Source organism: Aphis gossypii, chromosome 1 (assembly GCF_020184175.1).
Source record: "Aphis gossypii isolate Hap1 chromosome 1, ASM2018417v2, whole genome shotgun sequence".
Taxonomy (NCBI): Eukaryota; Metazoa; Arthropoda; class Insecta; order Hemiptera; family Aphididae; genus Aphis; species Aphis gossypii.
The window spans coordinates 44,361,907-44,386,303 of record NC_065530.1 but is presented as its reverse complement, the minus strand read 5'-3'; the positions used below and the strand labels follow the sequence as shown (position 1 = coordinate 44,386,303).

General features: G+C 27.0%; 1 protein-coding gene and 1 pseudogene across 1 annotated transcript; one reads left to right on the top strand and one right to left on the bottom strand.

Annotated features, from left to right (window-relative positions):
• Positions 1 to 7,356: 7,356 nt before the first annotated feature.
• On the bottom strand, positions 7,357 to 13,051 carry LOC126549142 (uncharacterized). Its single transcript, XM_050197697.1, is given in 13 exon segments — positions 7,357 to 8,721; positions 8,801 to 8,999; positions 9,092 to 9,185; positions 9,324 to 9,681; positions 9,684 to 9,841; positions 9,910 to 10,287; positions 10,372 to 10,635; positions 10,742 to 10,964; positions 11,033 to 11,570; positions 11,639 to 11,758; positions 11,883 to 11,936; positions 12,141 to 12,260; positions 12,333 to 13,051. Coding segments are annotated over 11 exon segments (2,733 nt in total). The 5' UTR covers positions 12,818 to 13,051; the 3' UTR covers positions 7,357 to 8,721; positions 8,801 to 8,999; positions 9,092 to 9,150.
• Positions 13,052 to 13,940: 889 nt separating this feature from the next.
• Positions 13,941 to 15,801, top strand: LOC114127702 (uncharacterized; annotated as a pseudogene).
• The last annotated feature ends 8,596 nt before the right edge of the window (positions 15,802 to 24,397 follow it).

The window sequence follows — 24,397 nt, the reverse complement described above, 5'->3', positions numbered from 1 at the left end:
TATTTTATCCATAAATCCACTTTTGGGCCGCCCCTGCCATATAGGTGATTATGGTTTTTCAGGATTTGGATTTATTGATTGATTCTTGCCCATTTTTCAGATTTTATGAAAAAAAAATCAAAGAAAAATTAATTTTATCCATAAATCCATTTTTGGGCCGCCCCTGCCATATAGGTGATATTGGTTTTTTCAGCATTTATTGATTGATTCTTGCCCATTTTTCAGAATATATGAAAAAAAATCAAAGAAAATTAAATTTTATCCATAAAACCATTTTTGGGCCGCCCCTGCCATATAAGTGATTATGGTTTTTTTAGGATTTATTGATTGATTCTTGCCCATTTTCAGATTTTATGAAAAAAAATCAAAGAAAATTTAATTTTATCCATAAATCCATTTTTGGGCCGCCCATGCCATATAGGTGAATATGTTTTTTCAGGATTTATTGATTGATTCATGTCCATTTTTCAGAATATATGAAAAAAAATCAAACAAAATTAGATTTTATCCATAAATCCATTTGGGCCTCCCTGCAATATAGGTGATTATGGTTTTTTTCAGGATTTATTGATTGATTCTTGCCCATTTTCAGATTTATGAAAAAAATCAAGAAAAAATTAAATTTTATCCATAAATCCATTTTTGGGCCGCCAATGCCATATAGGTGAATATGTTTTTCAGGATTATTGATTGATTCTTGCCCATTTTTAAATTACATGAAGAAAATCAAAGAAAAATAATATTTTATCCATAAATCCACTTTTGGGCCGCCCCTGCCATATAGGTGATTATGGTTTTTTTCAGGATTTATTGATTGATTCTTGCCATTTTCAGATTTTATGAAAAAAAAATCAAAGAAAATTAATTTTATTCATAAATCCATTTTTGGGCCGCCCCTCCACTCCATATAGGTGATTATGGTTTTTTAGGATGTTATTGATTGATTCTTGCCCATTTTTAAATTTACATGAAGAAAATCAAAGAAAATAAATTGTATCCATAAATCCATTTTTGGGCCGCCCTGCCATATAGGTGATTATGGTTTTTTCATGATTTATTGATTGATCTTGCCCATTTTTCAGAATATATGAAAAAAATCAAAGAAAATTAAATTTTATTCATAAATCCATTTTTGGGCATATTTAGTTATCCCGCAATATATATTATCACGAATATTAAGTTATCCCGCAATATATTATCCCGAATATTAGTTATCCCGCAATATATATTATCACGAATATTTAGTTATCCGCAATATATATTATCACGAATATTTAGTTATCCGCAATATATATTATCCCGAATATTTAGTTATCCCGCAATAAGTATTATCACGAATATTTAGTTATCCGCAATATAGCCTGCCAAAAAGGTGATTAAGGTTTTTTTAGTAAATATTAATTGTTGCGTACCCATTTTTCTATTTTCATGAAAAAGTCAAAGAAAATTAAATTTTATTCATAAATCCATTTTTGGGCCGCCCCTGCCATATAGGTGATTATGGTTTTTTTAGGATTTATTGATTGATTCTTGCCCATTTTTAAATTTACATGAAGAAAATCAAAGAAAAATAAATTGTATCCATAAATCCATTTTTGGGCCGCCCCTGCCATATAGGTGATTATGGTTTTTTCATGATTTATTGATTCATTCTTGCCCATTTTTCAGATTTTATGAAAAAAAGTCAAAGAAAATTAAATTTTATTCATAAATCCATTTTTGGGCATATTTAGTTATCCCGCAATATATATTATCACGAATATTAAGTTGTCCCGCAATATATATTATCACGAATATTTAGTTATCCCGCAATATATATTATCACGAATATTTAGTTATCCCGCAATATATATTATCACGAATATTTAGTTATCCCGCAATATATATTATCCCGAATATTTAGTTATCCCGCAATATATATTATCCCGAATATTTAGTTATCCCGCAATATATATTATCACGAATATTAAGTTATCCCGCAATGTATATTATCCCGCAATATATATTATCACGAATATTTAGTTATCCCGCAATATATATTATCATGAATATTTAGCTATCCCGCAATAAGTATTATCACGAATATTTAGTTATCCCGCAATATAGCCCCTGCCAAAAAGGTGATTAAGGTTTTTTTAGTAAATATTGATTGTTGCGTGCCCATTTTTCTATTTTCATGAAAAAGTAAAAGAAAATTAAATTTTATTCATAAATCCATTTTTGGGCCGCCCCTGCCATATAGGTGATTATGGTTTTTTTAGGATTTATTGATTGATTCTTGCCCATTTTTAAATTTACATGAAGAAAATCAAAGAAAAATAAATTGTATCCATAAATCCATTTTTGGGCCGCCCCTGCCATATAGGTGATTATGGTTTTTTCAGGATTTATTGATTGATTCTTGCCCATTTTTCAGATTTTATGAAAAAAAATCAAAGTAAATTAAATTTTATCTATAAATCCATTTTTTTGCCGCCCCTGCCATATAGGTGAATATGTATTTTCAGGATTTATTGATTGATTCTTGCCCATTTTTCAGATTTTATGAAAAAAAATCAAAGAAAATTAAATTTTATTCATAAATCCATTTTTGGGCATATTTAGTTATCCCGCAATATATATTATCACGAATATTAAGTTATCCCGCAATATATATTATCCCGAATATTTAGTTATCCCGCAATATATATTATCACGAATATTTAGTTATCCCGCAATATATATTATCACGAATATTTAGTTATCCCGCAATATATATTATCCCGAATATTTAGTTATCCCGCAATAAGTATTATCACGAATATTTAGTTATCCCGCAATATAGCCCCTGCCAAAAAGGTGATTAAGGTTTTTTTAGTAAATATTAATTGTTGCGTGCCCATTTTTCTATTTTCGTGAAAAAGTCAAAGAAAATTAAATTTTATTCATAAATCCATTTTTGGGCCGCCCCTGCCATATAGGTGATTATGGTTTTTTTAGGATTTATTGATTGATTCTTGCCTATTTTTAAATTTACATGAAGAAAATCAAAGAAAAATAAATTGTATCCATAAATCCATTTTTGGGCCGCCAGTGCCATATAGGTGATTATGGTTTTTTCATGATTTATTGATTCTTCTTGCCCATTTTTCAGATTTTATGAAAAAAAGTCAAAGAAAATTAAATTTTATCATAAATCCATTTTTGGGCATATTTAGTTATCCCGCAATATATATTATCACGAATATTAAGTTATCCCGCAATATATATTATCACGAATATTTATTTATCCGCAATATATATTATCACGAATATTTAGTTATCCCGCAATATATTATCCCGAATATTAGTTATCCCGCAATATATATTATCCCGAATATTTAGTTTTCCCGCAATATATATTATCCCGAATATTTAGTTATCCCGCAATATATATTATCACGAATATTTAGTTATCCCGCAATATATATTATCACGAATATTAAGTTATCCCGCAATGTATATTATCCCGCAATATATATTATCACGAATATTTAGTTATCCCGCAATATATATTATCATGAATATTTAGTTATCCCGCAATAAGTATTATCACGAATATTTAGTTATCCCGCAATATAGCCCCTGCCAAAATGGTGATTAAGGTTTTTTTAGTAAATATTGATTGTTGCGTGCCCATTTTTCTATTTTCATGAAAAAGTAAAAGAAAATTAAATTTTATTCATAAATCCATTTTTGGGCCGCCCCTGCCATATAGGTGATTATGGTTTTTTTATGATTTATTGATTGATTCTTGCCCATTTTTAAATTTACATGAAGAAAATCAAAGAAAAATAAATTGTATCCATAAATCCATTTTTGGGCCGCCCCTGCCATATAGGTGATTATGGTTTTTTCAGGATTTATTGATTGATTCTTGCCCATTTTTCAGATTTTATGAAAAAAAATCAAAGAAAATTAAATTTTATCCATAAATCCATTTTTGGGCCGCCCCTGCCATATAGGTGAATATGTTTTTTCAGGATTTATTGATTGATTCATGTCCATTTTTAAATTTACATGAAGAAAATCAAAGAAAAATAAATTTTATCCATAAATCCATTTTTGGGCCGCCCCTGCCATATAGGTGATTATGGTTTTTTTAGGATTTATTGATTGATTCTTGCCCATTTTTAAATTTACATGAAGAAAATCAAAGAAAAATATATTTTATCCATAAATCCACTTTTGGGCCGCCCCTGCCATATAGGTGATTATGGTTTTTTCAGGATTTATTGATTGATTCTTGCCCATTTTTCAGATTTTATGAAAAAAAATCAAAGAAAATTAAATTTTATTCATAAATCCATTTTTGGGCCGCCCCTGCCATATAGGTGATTATGGTTTTTTTAGGATTTATTGATTGATTCTTGCCCATTTTTCAGAATATATGAAAAAAAATCAAAGAAAATTAAATTTTATTCATAAATCCATTTTTGGGCATATTTAGTTATCCCGCAATATATATTATCACGAATATTAAGTTATCCCGCAATATATATTATCACGAATATTTAGTTATCCCGCAATATATATTATCACGAATATTTAGTTATCCCGCAATATATATTATCCCGAATATTTAGTTATCCCGCAATATATATTATCCCGAATATTTAGTTATCCCGCAATATATATTATCACGAATATTTAGTTATCCCGCAATATATATTATCACGAATATTAAGTTATCCCGCAATGTATATTATCCCGCAATATATATTATCAAGAATATTTGGTTATCCCGCAATAAGTATTATCACGAATATTTAGTTATCCCGCAATATAGCCCCTGCCAAAAAGGTGATTAAGGTTTTTTTAGTAAATATTGATTGTTGCGTGCCCATTTTTCTATTTTCATGAAAAAGTAAAAGAAAATTAAATTTTATTCATAAATCCATTTTTGGGCATATTATTTATCCCGCAATATATATTATCACGAATATTAAGTTATCCCGCAATATATATTATCACGAATATTTAGTTATCCCGCAATATATATTATCACGAATATTTAGTTATCCCGCAATATATATTATCACGAATATTTAGTTATCCCGCAATATATATTATCCCGAATATTTAGTTATCCCGCAATAAGTATTATCACGAATATTTAGTTATCCCGCAATATAGCCCCTGCCAAAAAGGTGATTAAGGTTTTTTTAGTAAATATTAATTGTTGCGTGCCCATTTTTATATTTTCATGAAAAAGTCAAAGAAAATTAAATTTTATTCATAAATCCATTTTTGGGCCGCCCCTGCCATATAGGTGATTATGGTTTTTTTAGGATTTATTGATTGATTCTTGCCCATTTTTAAATTTACATGAAGAAAATCAAAGAAAAATAAATTGTATCCATAAATCCATTTTTGGGCCGCCCCTGCCATATAGGTGATTATGGTTTTTTCAGGATTTATTGATTGATTCATTCCCATTTTTAAATTTACATGAAGAAAATCAAAGAAAAATAAATTGTATCCATAAATCCATTTTTGGGCCGCCCCTGCCATATAGGTGATTATGGTTTTTTCATGATTTATTGATTGATTCTTGCCCATTTTTCAGATTTTATGAAAAAAAATCAAAGAAAATTAAATTTTATTCATAAATCCATTTTTGGGCATATTTAGTTATCCCGCAATATATATTATCACGAATATTAAGTTATCCCGCAATATATATTATCACGAATATTTAGTTATCCCGCAATATATATTATCACGAATATTTAGTTATCCCGCAATATATATTATCACGAATATTTAGTTATCCCGCAATATATATTATCCCGAATATTTAGTTATCCCGCAATATATATTATCACGAATATTTAGTTATCCCGCAATATATATTATCACGAATATTAAGTTATCCCGCAATGTATATTATCCCGCAATATATATTATCACGAATATTTAGTTATCCCGCAATATATATTATCAAGAATATTTAGTTATCCCTTTTAGTATTTGTACTAAAAGTGTGTTAGTAGTTAATGTGTTAGTATTTGTAGTTTTATCGATAAAATTTAATTTTCTTTGACTTTTTTTATGAAAAAGAAAAATGGGCAAGAATCAACCAATAAATCCTGAAAAATCATTGTCACTTATATGGCAGGGTTGGCCCAAAAATGGATTTTTGGATAAAATTTATTTTCTTTGATTTTCTTCATTTCTTCATAAGTTTAAAAATGTGCAAGAATCAATCAATATTTACTATTAAAATCCATTGTGACCTAGATGGCAGGGGTGGTCCAAAAATGGATTTATGGATAAACTTTAATTTCTTTGGTGCAGACTGCTGTTATTGTTTAGCTGGATCTCTCATGGATACATTTTCTGAAGTATATTGAATTATAAATATTGTTATTTTTAAGTTCCCTTGTTCTTCATGATAATGGAAGAATATTACTAGATGAAGCAACAAGTGAATAACACAATTCTCCTAGGTGGCACACTGAGAGAGATACCGTCTCACAGCATCAAATTTTGGTATCATATGTTAACCTAGACCACCGGCAACATAAAAAAACTTGTTTATAATTTACTCTATCATCAATTTTCTACTAAAGCCATTGAGTATGGTAAGTCTATGGAACCTCAAGTGATTAAAAATTTTGAAGAAATTAGTAGTAAAAAAATAATGATATTAAAGATTCACCACACATAATTACTGCGAAAAAAAAATAAGTATTTAGATTTTAGAATCTAAATATTATAACCAACGGCTAATTATTATTATAAATCATAAAATAAAATTATATAATTAGATACATGTATTTGTTTAATTATTGATATCTTATAAGGTTTTAAAATGATTCCAATTGTAATACATATATATATATTATATATATATATATATATAGTATATACATATACATTATAGTGATATATACATATAACTATATAAGAGCTACACAACTATCCTACAAAAATGTCATCTATAACGAAACAGACTACCTTACCGGTTTGTTATACAATATATTATCATGTCTTAACTGTTTATAATATCATATTTTTATGTTTTATTTAGATTGTCTTTTTCTAGAAATTATTGATCTTAAATTTGGAAAAAGTTTGTTTAAATCAGATGTATTAGTGCCTAAAAGAATTGATGATGAGTTTACGTATATATCTACGCGATCGGTCATAGTCGAAGGTTCAGATAACAATAAACATCGCTCCCGAATAAACATAATCGTCGGCCGACCGCTGACTATAAGTAGTAGGCGTGGTTTAAACGTCGCGTGCGGCTTGCAGATCGCGAAAACGCCTAACAGCGCGTTCTCTCGGCCGTTGTATACGTTTCGATTTATGTGTATCGTCCTCTTAAGAGGACGCAACAGTAAAAGTGAAACGCATACAACGTCCGAGAGAACGCGCTGTTAGGTGTTTTCGCGATCCGCAAGCACGCGACGTTTTAACCACGCCCACTACTAGTAGTCGGCGGCCGGCCGACGATTGTGTTTATTCGGGAGCGATGTTTATTATTATTTGAACCCTTGTCTATGACGGATCGCGCGTAAATATACACGTAAATGGGTAAATTCAACTGTAATATTTTTAATACCCTCGGTTTCCGACGCGATTTGTATTTATAATACATGATAAGATATTTACTTCATGAAATATTTATATACAGTAAATAATAACTAATTTATAACAATAACCTAAACCAATATTACCTAAATATCTAAATATTAGTTTTGTAGTATTTAAATGTATTGCGTACATTTTATACATATAACACTTTTGTACGTGGAAATGCTAACTACTTACATATTTTTTTGGTAATTCAAAGAAAAATAGAATATTGAGCACAATAACATGTACCTACTTAAATACACTTAAAAATACATAATTTTTTCATTTTATAATCTATAAATATTTATATAATTATACAAAATAGTAAAAACAAATATTTCTTTTTCGTTTTTTTATTCCACGCATCTTGAATTATTTTTTTCTAATAAAATTGGTTCTAATGTATCTGATTTCAACAACCTTTTTCCAAATTTGGGATTAATAATGATTCAGTGTGAATGAATAATAATAAAATAACATACATTTTTACCTACTAACATGTTCCTAGAGCAAAAATCACAATAATTGTTAATTGTTTTTATCTAAGTCCTATTTACTTAAATATTTTTATATACCATTATATAGAGCATGCAATCTCTTACACAACAAAATGTTAAATAAAATAAAATTTAAAGTACCTATATCTATTATCTATTTATAATGTACCTATTATATATTTATATATTGATAAGTGAAAAATTATGATTTTTTGTAGATTATATACTACTAAACATAAATTCATACAGCAATTTTATGATTTTTCATCAAACAAAATCTAAATAGTTGAAACAAAAAACAATAGTTTATACTTTATTATACCTATACTTGTATGTAGGTATTATATTCATAAATTTATTATTAGAGTGATCCATATAAGATACCAATGAGATATACTAATATAGCCCAATAACCGTAAGTATACTCATTGTAATATCTATATACCTAATACATAAATATAATTATTATAAATAATAATAAAAGGAGTATTGACGTAGATGTATATTGTATTATATTGATTATTTTCTGTCTTCTTTTGGGTCTTTTATATCGTCTACCAATAGGCGTTTACCATACTGTGGATTTATGATTTCTGGTAATATGCAATTCATGTAAAAACTGAAAAAAATTAAAACTCATTAAATATACAACTAGATACCTATATGACATTTTCATATGTCCTTTTGTATGCACTAACTTTTCTAACTTAGTCTCCATTTGTTTCTGCCAAAATTCTTCATCGTAGGTTATGCACTCGATATTTAACCATTTATTGGTGTAAGTAACAAAATAACATTTTTTTTTTGACATATATGCATTTGTCCTTGCACCTGGTAGTAATAATTACTACTAGTTTTTAAACGCAATTCGCCATGAACTAACGTACAATTGGGTAGCTAAAATTATAAAGTAGGTAGTTATTAAACTTATGTTTTTAAATAAATATTATTGCAAATATTATAATATACAAATTTATTATGTGTTATACCTTTTTTTCATTTAAGGCTTCTACATAGTTGTCACAATCTTTTGCTAAAAACGGACATTTTATTCCACTAAACTATCTTCACCTATTATCCCATCTATATATATAAAAAAATACCTTTACTTTAAAATCAGCGTTTTACTACTGTAATTATAAAATTAGGTATTTATTTTATGCATTTCCTAATTTACAGTTTATTTATAATATAGGTAATAAATGTATAAATATGTATTACCAGGAGAAGCAGCTAAAAATGGTTGGTTGACATCAATGAAAAGTCCACATGTATTTATTGTTTGTCCAATTTTTTTTTCTGCTTCTTTAATGGCTACCGATTCCATTAATTTTCCATACTCTGTGGCTTTTGATGTGAAAGTTCTATACAATAGATCATAAACAGTATTTTTACAAGATGTTGATGTTCTCATTTTGCATATGCGTCCAAAGTTTGATGCTGTTAAGCGATTACGTCTTTCTTTATGCCACCTTTGAGAATTTGATTGAATTCTCGTTTCAAATTCTAATGCCAATCTATTGGACGGAGTTAAATTAAGTGTATCTAAAAAAGTTTTTTTTCTTTTATTAATTTCTTCTTCGGTGTTATATCGTCAATTAAAGTCTCTACTAGTCCATAATTTTGGTCTGGACCAGAACTTGCTACATTTTTAGGTCTATGTTCTTGAAATAGTTTTCGTTTACGTGTATTTTGCATCTTGTTCGTTTTTGACTCTAAAAACTTTTTACCTATATTACCTAGAAGATAAAATTTTCAATTTTTATCATAATATTGCACATCATACATCATACATTTCAATATTTACCAGGACTGATATCATTCACAATACTCTTATGAATACTACGTATATATTTCCCTGCAGTATTATGTGACAATACAGCAGCTTCTACTCGTATATTGTAGGACTGCCTTTGTGAAAAATTAATCCGTTTTCCAGATAGATGTTTATTTATTACACTGTTAAATTGTTCGCAGATATTATTATCTACGTTCATTAATAAGCTGTCTGCATTGTTAGCTAAACGACTAACAATTTGACTAAATTCTTGTAGAAGACCCGATTTGTTTGCTAATGAAAAATAATTAATTTCATTCAATTTTGAACCATTACAAAAGTATTTTTCACATTGCTTATGATCGCCAAGAATATGTAAAAAGCTATTCGTTATATCTCTTCTTAAACCTAGTACAATTTAAATAAATATTAAATATTAAAAAAAAAAATCAGTTTGATGTAATTAGAACACATTAAATTAAAATAACAAACCAAATATTTTTTGAGCTTTTGTTTGATTTTCCAATTTATTACGATACTCAATTGCTTTAGTAATAGCAAATCTAAATCGTAATTGATTGTTTTTTATGTGATTTCTCAATGTTATAGGATAATTAGTATTTTTAATCATTGCAGCTAATTTAGTTCCGTAATTACGCAATAGATGATTGCGGCATTCAATTTTTTCAACTAATAGATTAGGTCCATATGGCATTAATTCACGTAATCGTCTAGTGACACTAGAATCTCCATCACCTAAAACGAAATAAATATTTATATTATCTTATAACTATCTTAATTTTTTATAAAGTAAAGTTTATATTGTACAGTTTATTTAATGCCCAATTAAATACGTATTTACCGATTAATTTATTGAATTTAAGACCATGCATTTCTACACTTCGTTTGAATCCTTCAGCTATTGCATCAGCTTCCATACTAGTTGCTCCTTTAGTCCAATTTAAAAAACACGTATGGTCAGGTACAGTTGTTTTTTTATTAGCAGCTCTTTGACATACTACGCAATAGCGATTACGTATACCAATAAACAAAATTTTTTTTGATTTGTAACCTATTATTGTAGCCTGAAAACAAACATATTATTATATTATATAAAAATATTTTGATTTTTTTTATGTTTTCGTTCACTTACAACTCCAGACAATGCGTCATATTTGGTCTTATAAGATCGTTTTGACCATTGTCCGTCAGCGATCACAGTACACATTGGTACACCATCATCATCAAAACAACCAGTTTCAATAGCAAACTTTCTTTCCTCCTCCCCTGCTAGTTTCATCTCTTGTAATGCAGCATCGTGTATTGTATCACCCATTTTAGAAAGAACTACGTTATATGTGGTGTTTGACATACAAGGAACATCTAATGATGCTGTTAATTCTGACAACTGTGAATACCCAATACCAGCTGCAATTGTACCACTAACAATTGCTTCATTTATTGGAATGTATGAAGAAGGCACCTTTTCTTCTGAATAAATGATTAATTCACAGTTACACATTTCGCATGCAAACTTGAACGAAGACCTAAAACCACTCTGCTTTTCGGATACAAATTGCATATCCAAAAAAGTACAACCGAAACCACCTATGTGTCGACTTTTTTTTATTTGTTTGAATATAAACATCATATCAACGATACGCCTACCAGTATATTTTTTTAACGTATTCCTGGATGTCAAAAATAAAATTATTATTAATTATTATATATTACTTTTACATGGAAATGTAAGACTTACTCTGCGCTAAGATTTTCTTTAACAACCTCGTAAGAACTGACTTCATTAATTGCATTGATACCACTTATTTCTAAATTATTTTCATCATGCATAATAATAGTTTCAATATTAGGGTAAACACTATTTATAAACATATTAAAAAAAATAATCTGTAATTTAATCATTTGTACTTGTGAACGTACTTGTATATAATATACTAATAACTATTGTGCTATATAAAAAAAAACACAAAATAAAAACTTACGATTGTTGAATCAGACTATCTTCATTGGATAATGCATTACTAACGGCACCATCACTATCGAATATAATTTTAAAATTATTAAAACAAAGTAAACAATTTAATACTATAGTATTTATATATTATTATTGATTAATACTTATGATTGTACTTAAAAAACTTTAAATTCGACCGTTACATGTATATATCCGATGGCACAGTGTTGATACTAGAGGTGCGTAAACTCGGAGAGACGTATAGATTATAGGTACCTATACTTACTTGAATTGCGATAAAGTCGGAGCACTCGGAGCAGATTTTACTATTTGGGCTGTAGACTGCACAAAGGTGGAACCTCCTGGAAGGGAACCATCATCTCCTAAATATTGTCCAAAATTGTTGCTTGAAAAAAAATATCAATTTAAGCATAAAACAATTATAAGAAAAACAATTCATAATGTTTGATGTACTTACCTGACATATTTTTCTGTGGATTCATGTTTAATTACTTCATTAGAAACAGAATTATTATTTTTTTTTATTAGTTTGAAACGGCTTTTCATAATATTTTTGATAGATTTTTTTTTAGAAGTATGTGTTCTTTTTGTTTTCTCAACTGTAGAGTTCAAATCTGAATAGTTAACCAAGACAATATCGTTTGTATTCGTTAGTCTAAATACACTTTTATTCAATTTTTCGAATGAAAAGTATTCGGCCAGTACGGTGGGATTTTTTTCATTAGGCAATGAACGAGTACCTGTTGATTGCCATTCAATACCGTCTTTAGATCTTTGATTGTATGCACACATATACCACAAACCTGGTTTTGCTTCTAAGTTATAACACTGCACTACGTCATCATTGTTTAAATTTGGTTTTTTAAGTAATTTAATGGCTTCTTTTAAGTTTAGTGTTGAGCGATTTGATAATAAAAAAATATTTTGCAAAGCCATTTTCATACAATAAAGAAACAACAATTTTTTTTAAAGGAAAAAAACACACGCACACCACTAACTTTCAACTACTTCTATACAAGTAATATTATATAGCAAATATATTATTATTTGATGAAAATATCTGACAGCTAGAATTGCATTTGTCATACCTACTCACTAATATTGTCCTTTGGTTATTATCAAACGCATTAATTTGATTGTACGACAATAATTAGGTAATTATTATAATTACTTATAATATCTTTACGATAAAGATAAAATATTAAAATATCATGCTATAATAATTTTTAAACTATTTGTTCGAATGTCCACATATAAGTATTTAAATTGTATCTAATTGTAATTTTAATTGTAATCTATAATGTAAGTAATGTAACATTTATTGTCTTAATTTTAAAGGTTATACATAATTTAAAGTAACCTTTAAAAAATATTAATTAAAGTTATTATATATAAATTGATGTGAATTATAGATAATAATCTACTCAATAAATCATAATATCATTACAGTAGATTCTACTGTAATGAATGTAATTTGACATCTTATTTTAATTTTAAATGTTGTCTAAATAATATGTATAATTATGATGTATATGATCTTTAAATTTAAATGTCGATCGATAAAATATATTATATATAATTAAATATGATATATATAATATATATATATCATTACAATATATTATACCGTTATCGAATACATTTTACTAACCAGTACTTATTCAGAGTACACCATCATCGAATGCAAGACTTCCATATTGAAGAAACGATTTTGTTGTACGTTATACACAGTGTTTCGACTATCTTTAAATTTCTGTGTTTTTTTTTAATAGTTTTTGAATTTTTTTTTTTTATCAACACATAACGCCATTCAATACTTCGAGTGAAAGATTATTATGTGTTCGACATTTGATATTTGTCAAGTGAAATTCAAACATTGAAACAGGTAAAAATATTGTTTTTATTTACTAAGTTTATTATTTTTTATTCAATTTTTTATTTGTTTTTGATAAGACGTATTTCAATATTAATTGTTACACCTAACGAAAGGTGTTGGTCCCTTTAGTTTTCAATATATTTTTGTGTTTTTTTTAAATAAAGTTTATATTTTACAAGTTAAACAAAAAAATACAAATTGGTGAATATTTTATTATCATTATTTGTTCATACTAATAGCACAAGATTTAAATTTACTTAATCTTATTGTTGTAGATACATACTCGTAGTGGTTATACGTAGTACGCTAAGTATAATTATATTGGACGACACTAAAGATACGAAGAAAAAAAAGTTAAAATGGACGTTGAGAAGATCGTTTATCAAATAATGTTGTTGTTATTTATCATACAAATTTCGACTACGTTTGGTAATAATGAAGAAGACTTGTTTGAATTGACATCGACCAGCGATAGCCCGGGTTTGCAGTACGAACTCATAGGTAATGGTAGAGCTTGCGGAAGTAGTTGGACAATAAATACATATATGGATTTAATTTTTTTAAATAGCAGTCTTAGAAATATTAGGAAAATGTTAAAAACAATTGAACAAATTGAGTACAAGGAAATATCTCCAACTTTGTATCAATTAAGAAAACACGCGAATAAATTGGAAAACGAGATAGGTTTAATTGTACAAATGGGTAGACATAACAAAAAGGTTAGGCGATCTTTTGAGTTAGGAGGTACGGTATTTAAATGGATGTATGGAGTAGCTGATGCTGACGATGTACGAAGATATGATAGTGAAATCAATAAATTGGAAAACAATCAGAAAGACGTTATGCGTATTGTTCATGATCAGATATCTATATTAAAAACCACAATAGTTAATTTTAATGATTCTGTTACATCATTTAATGAAAATAAGAAATTATTTGATGCAAACATGAGACAAGGAGAAAATAAACTGAACGAAATGATTATTGCGATCGCTAACGAAAACAGAAAAATTAATGTTTTGAGCTCGATATCTATACTAGAAAACACTATATTTGAATTGGACATACTTGTAAGTAATTTACAAAGAGTAATTTCTAACGTACGAAATAATATAGTAGATGCATTTATAATAACACCCGACCAATTACTATCGGAAATAAAACACATAGAGAATATTCTCCCGGATGATTTGAAAATTCCAGTTAAATTTGATGAGGAGAACATTCAAGAAATTTTCAAAATATTAAGCATTGAAATGCACACAATAGGCGATAGATTTATTTTTTTTTTAACATTTCCTCTGTGCCTTGTAGAAAATTTCAATGTTTATTATATATTACCTATTTACATCCCAATTAACGAACATAGTCAATTTCTTCATATGACTAAAGCTTCTATGTATTTGTTAATGGACAAAATAATGAGCAAATATTTTATTTGGACAGGTTTAAATAACTGTAAATTAGTAGCGAAAATATTTGTTTGTGGATTTAATGAGATTGTACATAATAGTGACACGGACCCCACATGTGTAACAGAATTACTAAAAAATTCTGTAACTAAACCACCTCAGTGTGATACTTATATCTCTGAAATCAAAACAGAAATGTGGTATCCCTCATTTTTCAAAAATCATTGGTTTTTTGTATGTGAAAAACCCACTACAATTACTATAATTTGTAATAAACAGTCTATCACTCAAAAAATTAAAATTAAAAGTTCTGGGAAGTTATACTTGAAGTCTGGGTGTATTGCTTATACATCGAAAGGTGTACTGAAAACGGAACAGATATATCAAACATATTCCTCAGTTCCAGTAGACTTATCTCTTTTGAACGATTCATGCTGCAATGTTTTCAACTTTTCAAATCAGCCCTACCCCAAACCTATTCACTACGATGAAATAAAAAATATTAAATTTAATAAAGACGCGTTTAACGAAATAAATAATCAATTAGATCAACAAGATATATTATTAAATTCACTCATTGTAGATAAAACGTATGAATTTATATACACAAACAAATATTTAGTTGCCGTAATAATAATATTTTTATATATTTTTATAGCGAAATTTTATTTAAATAAGAAAGCAAAAAAATCAGATATAAAAAATATTACTCTAAGTTATAATCCTGTAAATACTAAAAATTAATTTAGTAAAGGTTCTTAGTACGTATCTATATTTTATATACCAAATATTATGTAATTTGTCATATAGGTACCATTCATAACATTTATATTATTTTTTTGGATGTGAATAATTAGTACCTACCTATATCTATATGCATGTATTTTGTGTATCATACTTTTTTCTTCACTTATATATTGTCTAAAAATTCTTGTATAAAATATATATTTTATTTTATAACAAAGATACTTATTAGTTATTATTTATTAATGATAAAATTATTCAAATAATCGTATGTATAATAAATTGTATTGAAATAAATCACCTTATTTGTAAATTCAATTTCATTTGTTAAATTACTAATTGTATAATTGTGTAGTATAGGTGATAATTATTATTATAGTTATAATACAATTTTATTTGTTACTTTTTAAGTAATTACTAATTTATGTAGTCTTATTGTATACATATAGGTATATCTAATATACTAATTATTTTATGAGATAAGTTTTAATTTTTTATAAATTCTTATATTTTTAACACTATAAATAATACATATTATAAAAAAATTATGTTTAAATGTTTTTAAATGAGTTGTTATTGAGGTATTATATAAAATTAGTGGACTCGATTTTTGATATTTCATTTTCAAAATCTATAAAATCGTTTTGAGTTTTCTGGTTTTTTTTTCACTTTTTTACTTGTGAATAATTGGTATAAAAAATTAAAATATCGAAAATCGAGTCTTATACGTCACCCCATATAACTCTCCTCTACAACTTTTAATCAAGGTATTTTGCTCTAAAACCATTCAGTAAGCCATATTATTGGAACAAAATTGACATGTTTTTGTACGGTGATTTTCGTTTTTTTTCTTCACTTTTTTGATTTGTAAATAATTGGTATAATTAAATAAAATATCAAAAATCTATTCTTATACGTTAACAGATTCAACTCTCCTCTACAACTTTTAACTAATGTATTTTGCTCTAAAACCATCCAGTAAGCCGTGTTTTTGGAACTAAAAAATAAGTTTTTCTTCACAGCCGCAGCTGATATGTCAATACGGTCACGACTCGCGGGCAGCATAATAAATCGAGCATAATTTTATTTCGTTTTATTTCCCGTAAACAATAATATGATCAAAATGGAATAATTTACTATATTATAATATTATACCTAAATATAAATAAATAATGCAACGACGCGACGTGCGACGCGACGCGCGGACCGCCGATAATAAACCGGTTTTGACCTGCTTCGTGCGTGCGCGCGTGGATGTCGTAGCTAGGAAGTGACAAACTCTGCCGCTAGAAACGATAGCAGCACACGACGGCCGTAATTACAACTTTTTTACTGTAAAACATGTCAATTTTGTTCCAATAATACGGCTTACAGAATGGTTTTAGAGCAAAATACCTTAATTAAAAGTTGTAGAGGAGAGTTATATTGGGTGACGTATAAGACTCGATTTTCGATATTTTATTCTCAAACTCGATAAAACCGTTTTGCGTTTTCTGTTTTTTTCACTTTTTTACTTGTGAATAATTGGTATAAAAAATTAAAATATCAAAAATCGAGTCTTATACGTCACCCGATATAACTCTCCTCTACAACTTTTAATTAAGGTATTTTGCTCTAAAACCATTCTGTAAGCCGTATTATTGGAACAAAATTGACATGTTTTTGTACGGTATTTTTGCTACTGTTGCGTCCCCTTAACTTTTTACAAACAATATTTTTTTTTTAATGTAATTTTATATTTGAGAGAGGATCAACATAAATGACATAATATTAATTACAAAAATACTATAAATAACTGAATGTTTATAATATTTATTATTAATAATTCGTGTTGTATAGACGTTTTTTTTGTGCTTGTTTTTTATGTTTCTGGAACGAGTACGGCAGTTGAATAAGGTAAGAGTCACGAACGTTGTGTTAGTGATATCATCGTAATATACCTTATATTTAGTTTTTCCGCGACGTTGTTTACACGCGATTTGAAAACGAAACAAACAATATAATAATAACAATAATAATCATGATAATAATAAAAGACATGAATATATTTTTAACGGGACTTTTCGGGACTTTTCGGTCGTTTTTCCCCTCTTTTTTTCTCTTTCTTTTTCCATGTACGCAATAATACTATACAGACACATTAACGATCTGCGATGACGGAGGGTAGGCGTTTAGATTGTATAATAATATATAGCGCAGTAATGCGACGACGACGATGGTTAACCCGTGCGGCGCTAAAAGACATTGACGTGGTAACTGTGTAAATAAATATCCGAAAAAAACTATGCATGTTAAATAATAGCTATATACTTATAAAAATCACAAACAACGAGCGAAATATCACGGCTGACCATCCACATCAATCGTCCCACATATAATGTTTTCACATTACCTATACGATTAGTTGATACTACCATTATATATTATATAAAATATTAATATAATATTTTTTATAATATTATAAATACAAGTGAGTGAATTTTTTCCGGACAAGACGTAAAAGAAAATCATGACCGAACAAGATCAAGTAAGTTGTCAAAAATGTTCAATGTTATAGACTGCAGTTATCGTACAGGTCTTAAATATATTGTATTATATCCAGGTACTCTACTACGGTATTGGTATACCTATTAGTGTTCAGACTCTGACAAAAATATGATTTAAAATTTTAGTTGATATTATTTATACAATACTATACATAATATTTAAAATGATTTGTACTGTTATACTCATCTAGTTTCTGGTATAATATAATAGCTATAAACTATAGGTATGTGGTATAATATTATTATTATATGTGATAGTTGTTAATATAGGTAGGTAGGTACATTTAAGTGTGTACAAGTCATGTTATGATATTATTATGTTGTCATGTACACGTGTGTAGGTAGGTATATGTGTACAATAATATAATCGTCGTAAACATAATAATAATATATAGTATTTACAATATGACGTATAGGATGACGGTTAAGGGAGAAATATAGGAAAAACTTATTGTTTTGTATAGTAATAGTGTTCAAGGAATTATATTTTTTTACATATAAATTTGTTTAATTTAGATTTATAACATTATTATGTGCATGTTTTCATTTATTTTTATCATTACAACTGTTTAAAGTGCCACAAGAGTCCAAATATTTTTTATTCATTTTTCCGCTAATATGCTTATAAAACAATTAATACTAATTGTTATAACCACTGGCCAGGACTGTGAATTTAAATTTTAAAACACACAAAAAAAGAATTTTGACCATAAATACAAAATATCCGAAAATATGCCAAATAAACTGAAAAAAAGTATTTAAAATTACTCATTTATAGTTTAATAATTAGGTACCATTTAATAATACTCATAAATTATTAAATTTGTTATAAGTACCTATACATAATATTGTTAATACAAGTTCTTACCTAAAAAATAGAAATATATCTAAATTACATAACAAAAAATCAAACTTTGAATGAATTTTTGTTATGTAATTTAGATATATTTCTAATTTTTTGGTAAGAACTTGTGAAATAAACGATTTTTAAATTTTTAATATCTTTATACTTTATTATAGTTGTTTTTCAGAATTTTTCATTTTGTTTAAAACATAGGTACATATTATATAAAAATTTTAAAACAAAATAAATGCGCTTCATTTTAATAATAAAAATATCATTGATTACAAAGCAATACTTTTTAATTTTACGATTTAATTTCCTTATTTTTAAAGACCATATATTTTTGTTTTAAGTAAAAAAGCTATTAAAATAATTAACATTGAATAATTAGTTAGAATGAAATAGTTTTAACTTAATTATAAGATTTTCTTAGTTTTAAAAATGTTATGTCTTTATTATAAGTAAAAATGTTTTTAAAATAATAATAGCTGAACATTTAATGTACCTTATTTTTAATTTAATGATTTGATTTTCTTCTTTTCAAAAGTATTATTTTCTTATTACAAATAACATATGTATTGAAACAATGATAAATGTGTTATTATTGAAAACTTAAGATTTCATTGAATTAAATCTGTACATTATTGATTTATTTTTATAATGAAATTTCATAGGCTCGAAATCATCACCCTTTTTCTTTAAATTTACAGTCGTTTTTCATTAATCCTTCTACACTTTTCTCTGAGTGATAAACTTATATAACAATATGTGTAATTATTTAAACGATTATCATATAAAGCATCATATTTATTATTCTCTAAAATTGCTGTTTAAATTTTAAATTTTTTATTTTTATCATTTCTTAAGTTTTCAGCTTTTTAAAAAAATATATATTTCGTTAAATGTAACAAATACATTTTTTATTTAATAATCCAAATCTGAATATTTATCAAATAAATGCAATAAATAAAAAAGTAGGTATAAAGTGGGTATCTCAGATCTCTCTGGTATATAGTAGGTTATATAAGTAAAATATATACTACGTATAGTAATTTATTTTACTTTTAATATCATAAGTTTGTTTAAACATTTTTTTTCAAAAATGTTGCATTTATTATACTATTAATATTGAATTATTATAATAGTATAAAAATATATTAATATATATGTATACCATAATTATTATTATATCAACAAAAAAGAGCTCATCACTATTTATTAAATCATTCTGTAAATACCGTAAAACAGTAAAAATACATTTATAATATCTACCTACACATAAATAATACTTTAAAATAAATCAAAAATTATAGTAGATAATAGATTTAATAAAATAAACAACATTTCGTTACCTACCTATTTAAAGTTTAAATGTTCAAATTGGAACTCAAAAAGTCAAAATGTCTACAAAAATAATTATTGTCCTAGGTATTAATATATATTTTTTAGATTTTATAGTTCTAATATAAACTACTTGTGAGGAATTTTGTTTTCAATTTTCAAGACTTAGGTAAAAATTAAAATTTTTTATGCTTTTTTAATTACAATATAGTTAGCAATTTTTTTTAAACTTCGAATCCATAATGAATATATACAAAATGAAATTGTGTCTAAAAATTTTGAATGATTTTCTTCAGATATGAGAATTAATTTTGTAAGATCTTGTAACATATTTTCAAGAATTTTGACCGGTAAAAAATTATTTATTGAAATTCATAGAAAGAAAAAACTAAACGAAATTTAAAAATATAAGTAAGTGGAGTATTGTAACTAAAGCACAGATTTTTATGCATTCGTATATTTTTTCCTTTTCACTGTTTTCTGACAGCCTTTTGTCAGTATTATATTATAATATGGCATATTTCGATGCTTTTTAGGGCATAAAAATCCGCGTTATAGCCGTGGACCAACATTTGATAGCTTTCCGCTGAACTATACTCTGCAGTGCTCTACCTATCTCCTTGAAACCTTAAAATTTAAGCACTGAAAACTAATATATCCGTACATGCACTGCACTATTTTGCATTGCTGACTGGCAAAAAAATAGTATTATTGTGTACCAAATATGAGAAGTGAAATATTATTAAGTTTCGGCCATACATCGCTTTCGAGACCTCCTGTATACTCTATATATCGATATTCCTATACGGCTATACATTTTAAATTTTAATCCATAATGACCATATAATGAATACTGTTTTTGTCGTGTTCGGTATATAACCTCACTATTTCTTAAACCAGCGTCGATACGTATATTTAAGTATTAATCAGATCTGGATAGTAAAACGTGTCCACCCATTGAAAAGTTATAGATAGAAAAAACTAGGTCATTTTCCAATACTTCGACCAGTATGGAAAATTGAACGTTCGGTTCAGGCGTAACGATAAAATCTTTTTTTTCATAAATATGTGCAAACAATGTCGTTATCGTCAATAAACACATAATAATAGTTTAACTAAATCATCAATAACAATTTATAAAATGTTAATGTATCTACCTATTATTATTATAATGTTACCTATCTTTTTTCTATTGAATTTTATCGCTATAATGCCGTGTTCTTCATTCTCTTCCACTAACACGATACTTTCATTAGCCCTTTTCGTCAAACCAATTATGGTGTCTAGTCATGACTTGCACCCGTCCAGAAAATAAAATAGGTAGGTAATATAAACGGATATTTTCTAGAAATTGTTTTCAAAAGAAATTTTAAATTTTTCAATATTTTTTCTACGCATAATTTGGGGTTTTTGTATTATATATTCGCAAGATGAACTTATATATTATATTATATTACGATCATATTTAATTTAAACGAAAGTGACTAGTGAATCATCAATAATAGTAAATTAATAGGATTAAATAAACATTATAAGAGCCGTTCTTACAATGTCCGGTTAAGTGTCGGTCAAAACTAACCAGTAGAATTCTATCGGTTAACACATGAGAAAATTCTTTCGATTAGCGTTATCAGGCACTAACCGAACATTGCAAGAACGGCCCTAAGTCTAACTAACTAGTCTAACTAGTTCATAGTATATTATTATGTGTAGTTTAAGTTAAACTGAAAAATTACACAGAGACGGATGACAATACTGATCAGTGATAAGTGGCTATTTTCGACAATAGTAAGTTATCTATCATATCGATATCGGTATTAACCAATAATATTATCTAGTCTTTCTAACTTGTATACTGATATATTTCAATAATTCTTAAAAATGTACTGATTTCAAGATAATATTAATAGATATTGCCAGTAAACGGTTTCTACCTATACTGTCAATGATAAATGGCGGTCTCCACTAGAAGCCGCTATTCGAACCTCGAATAAAAGTCTAAGTTACTGTTTTTAAGTTTTTACGGTCGGTTAGGGTTCGGGACTTATAGCATTTGCATATCCATCCATCATAGGTGATGTAAAACATTGTGATTTACAAATACGTTTTATGGTACGGAGAATTCAAATATGAAATTTTATTTTACATAATATTTAACAATTTTTAACGATTGATTTATAATATTATTTTTCAAAATGTATCAATTAAAATGTTGAACGATTAATTACAAAAATTTGTTTTGAGTGTAGTAATACACTATAAATCGAAAACCATATACTTAGTTATATTTTGTAAAGATTTTACTTTTATTATTTTTATTATTAATTAATAATTATAAATAAATTACAATGTTTTTTTTATATTTATATGAAATAAATCTTTTTTTAATGACTTTTAGTGTTTTAGTATTTAGTGTTCTTTTTTTTTCATTTTTAGTGCATATTTTTGATTTTATCGGGTCATATATATAAGCGCATATTTTAAGTCCCGAACCCTGGTTATGAGATAAATAATATTGTATATGTATATTGTATAATATGAAATAATATACAATATTATTCGTCAAACATTCTCCATTGTACAACCTTTTTTCTTCAATAATGCATTTATTCAAAATCTGATTTATGAAATTTTTAAATGCATTTAAAAGACTATATTTTCAAATGTTTGAATTTAATTTGTTCAAATAAAAAACGACAACATTTAACAAAAGACCGAGGACAAAATTGTGGAAAAAATTACACATTTTAAAAGATTTGTATGAAATTAACAGATTATTTTAAATTTTCAAATATTAAAAAAATTAATCACTTTTAAAAAAGAATGAACAAATTAATTAAATGTAAATACAATTAGGTAATCCAGATTTAAGCTATAATAACCCTTTAGTTGACTATTAAATAATTAAATATCTATAGGTATCTATACATATATATAAATATAGTATAGTGTTATTGTTGTTGTTATGTGTATGAGTTATACAAATTATTCGATTTTATAGAGTAACTGCACGAATAACCAGTAGATAATATTTAAGGCACATCAAACTCTAAAGAAATGGAAAAGGACATAGTATAATAAAAATAATAATCACGTGTAACGATGCATTGTTTTGAAAGAATTTAAAAAAAAAATGCAGAAAGTGTACCTATCTATTGGTATGTACTTATATAATAATATATTAAATATGATGATACGTAATGTAATTATACAAACAAATAGCCTTTTAATTCGCGTTTCAATAAAAAAAATATATATATAATATTATATTAGATGTTTAACACTTTTATTCGTTGAGCGAATGTCGTCATGGGAACTAGATGATACCACGAAGTAAGAGTGATCGGTAAAACACCTTCGCAACAGCAGGACGGGGCGAAAGGTGAACCAATATTTTTCAAGTGTTTACACAATAGCACATCGTGTATAATATTCAGCTATTGTTATACAGTTATTTAAATCATTAATTATTCTTCCGAGCTTATCGCACGTATAATGGCTCAATATTTAAACTGTATACATATATCATGTACGGTTAACGAATACTGTAACTTATAGTTGTATAGTATGATAGTATATAATATTTTACACATATACCACGTATTTCGCTCGATTTCGTAATCAATGTCGTCAATGGCGGTGCCTTTCAACCGCGTTAAAAGGCGTCGAATAAAAGTCAAAAGGTTAAACTCCGACGCCCAGGTCAGTATACAGTATACACATACACAAGTATATATACAAAGCCACTGATTTCGACCA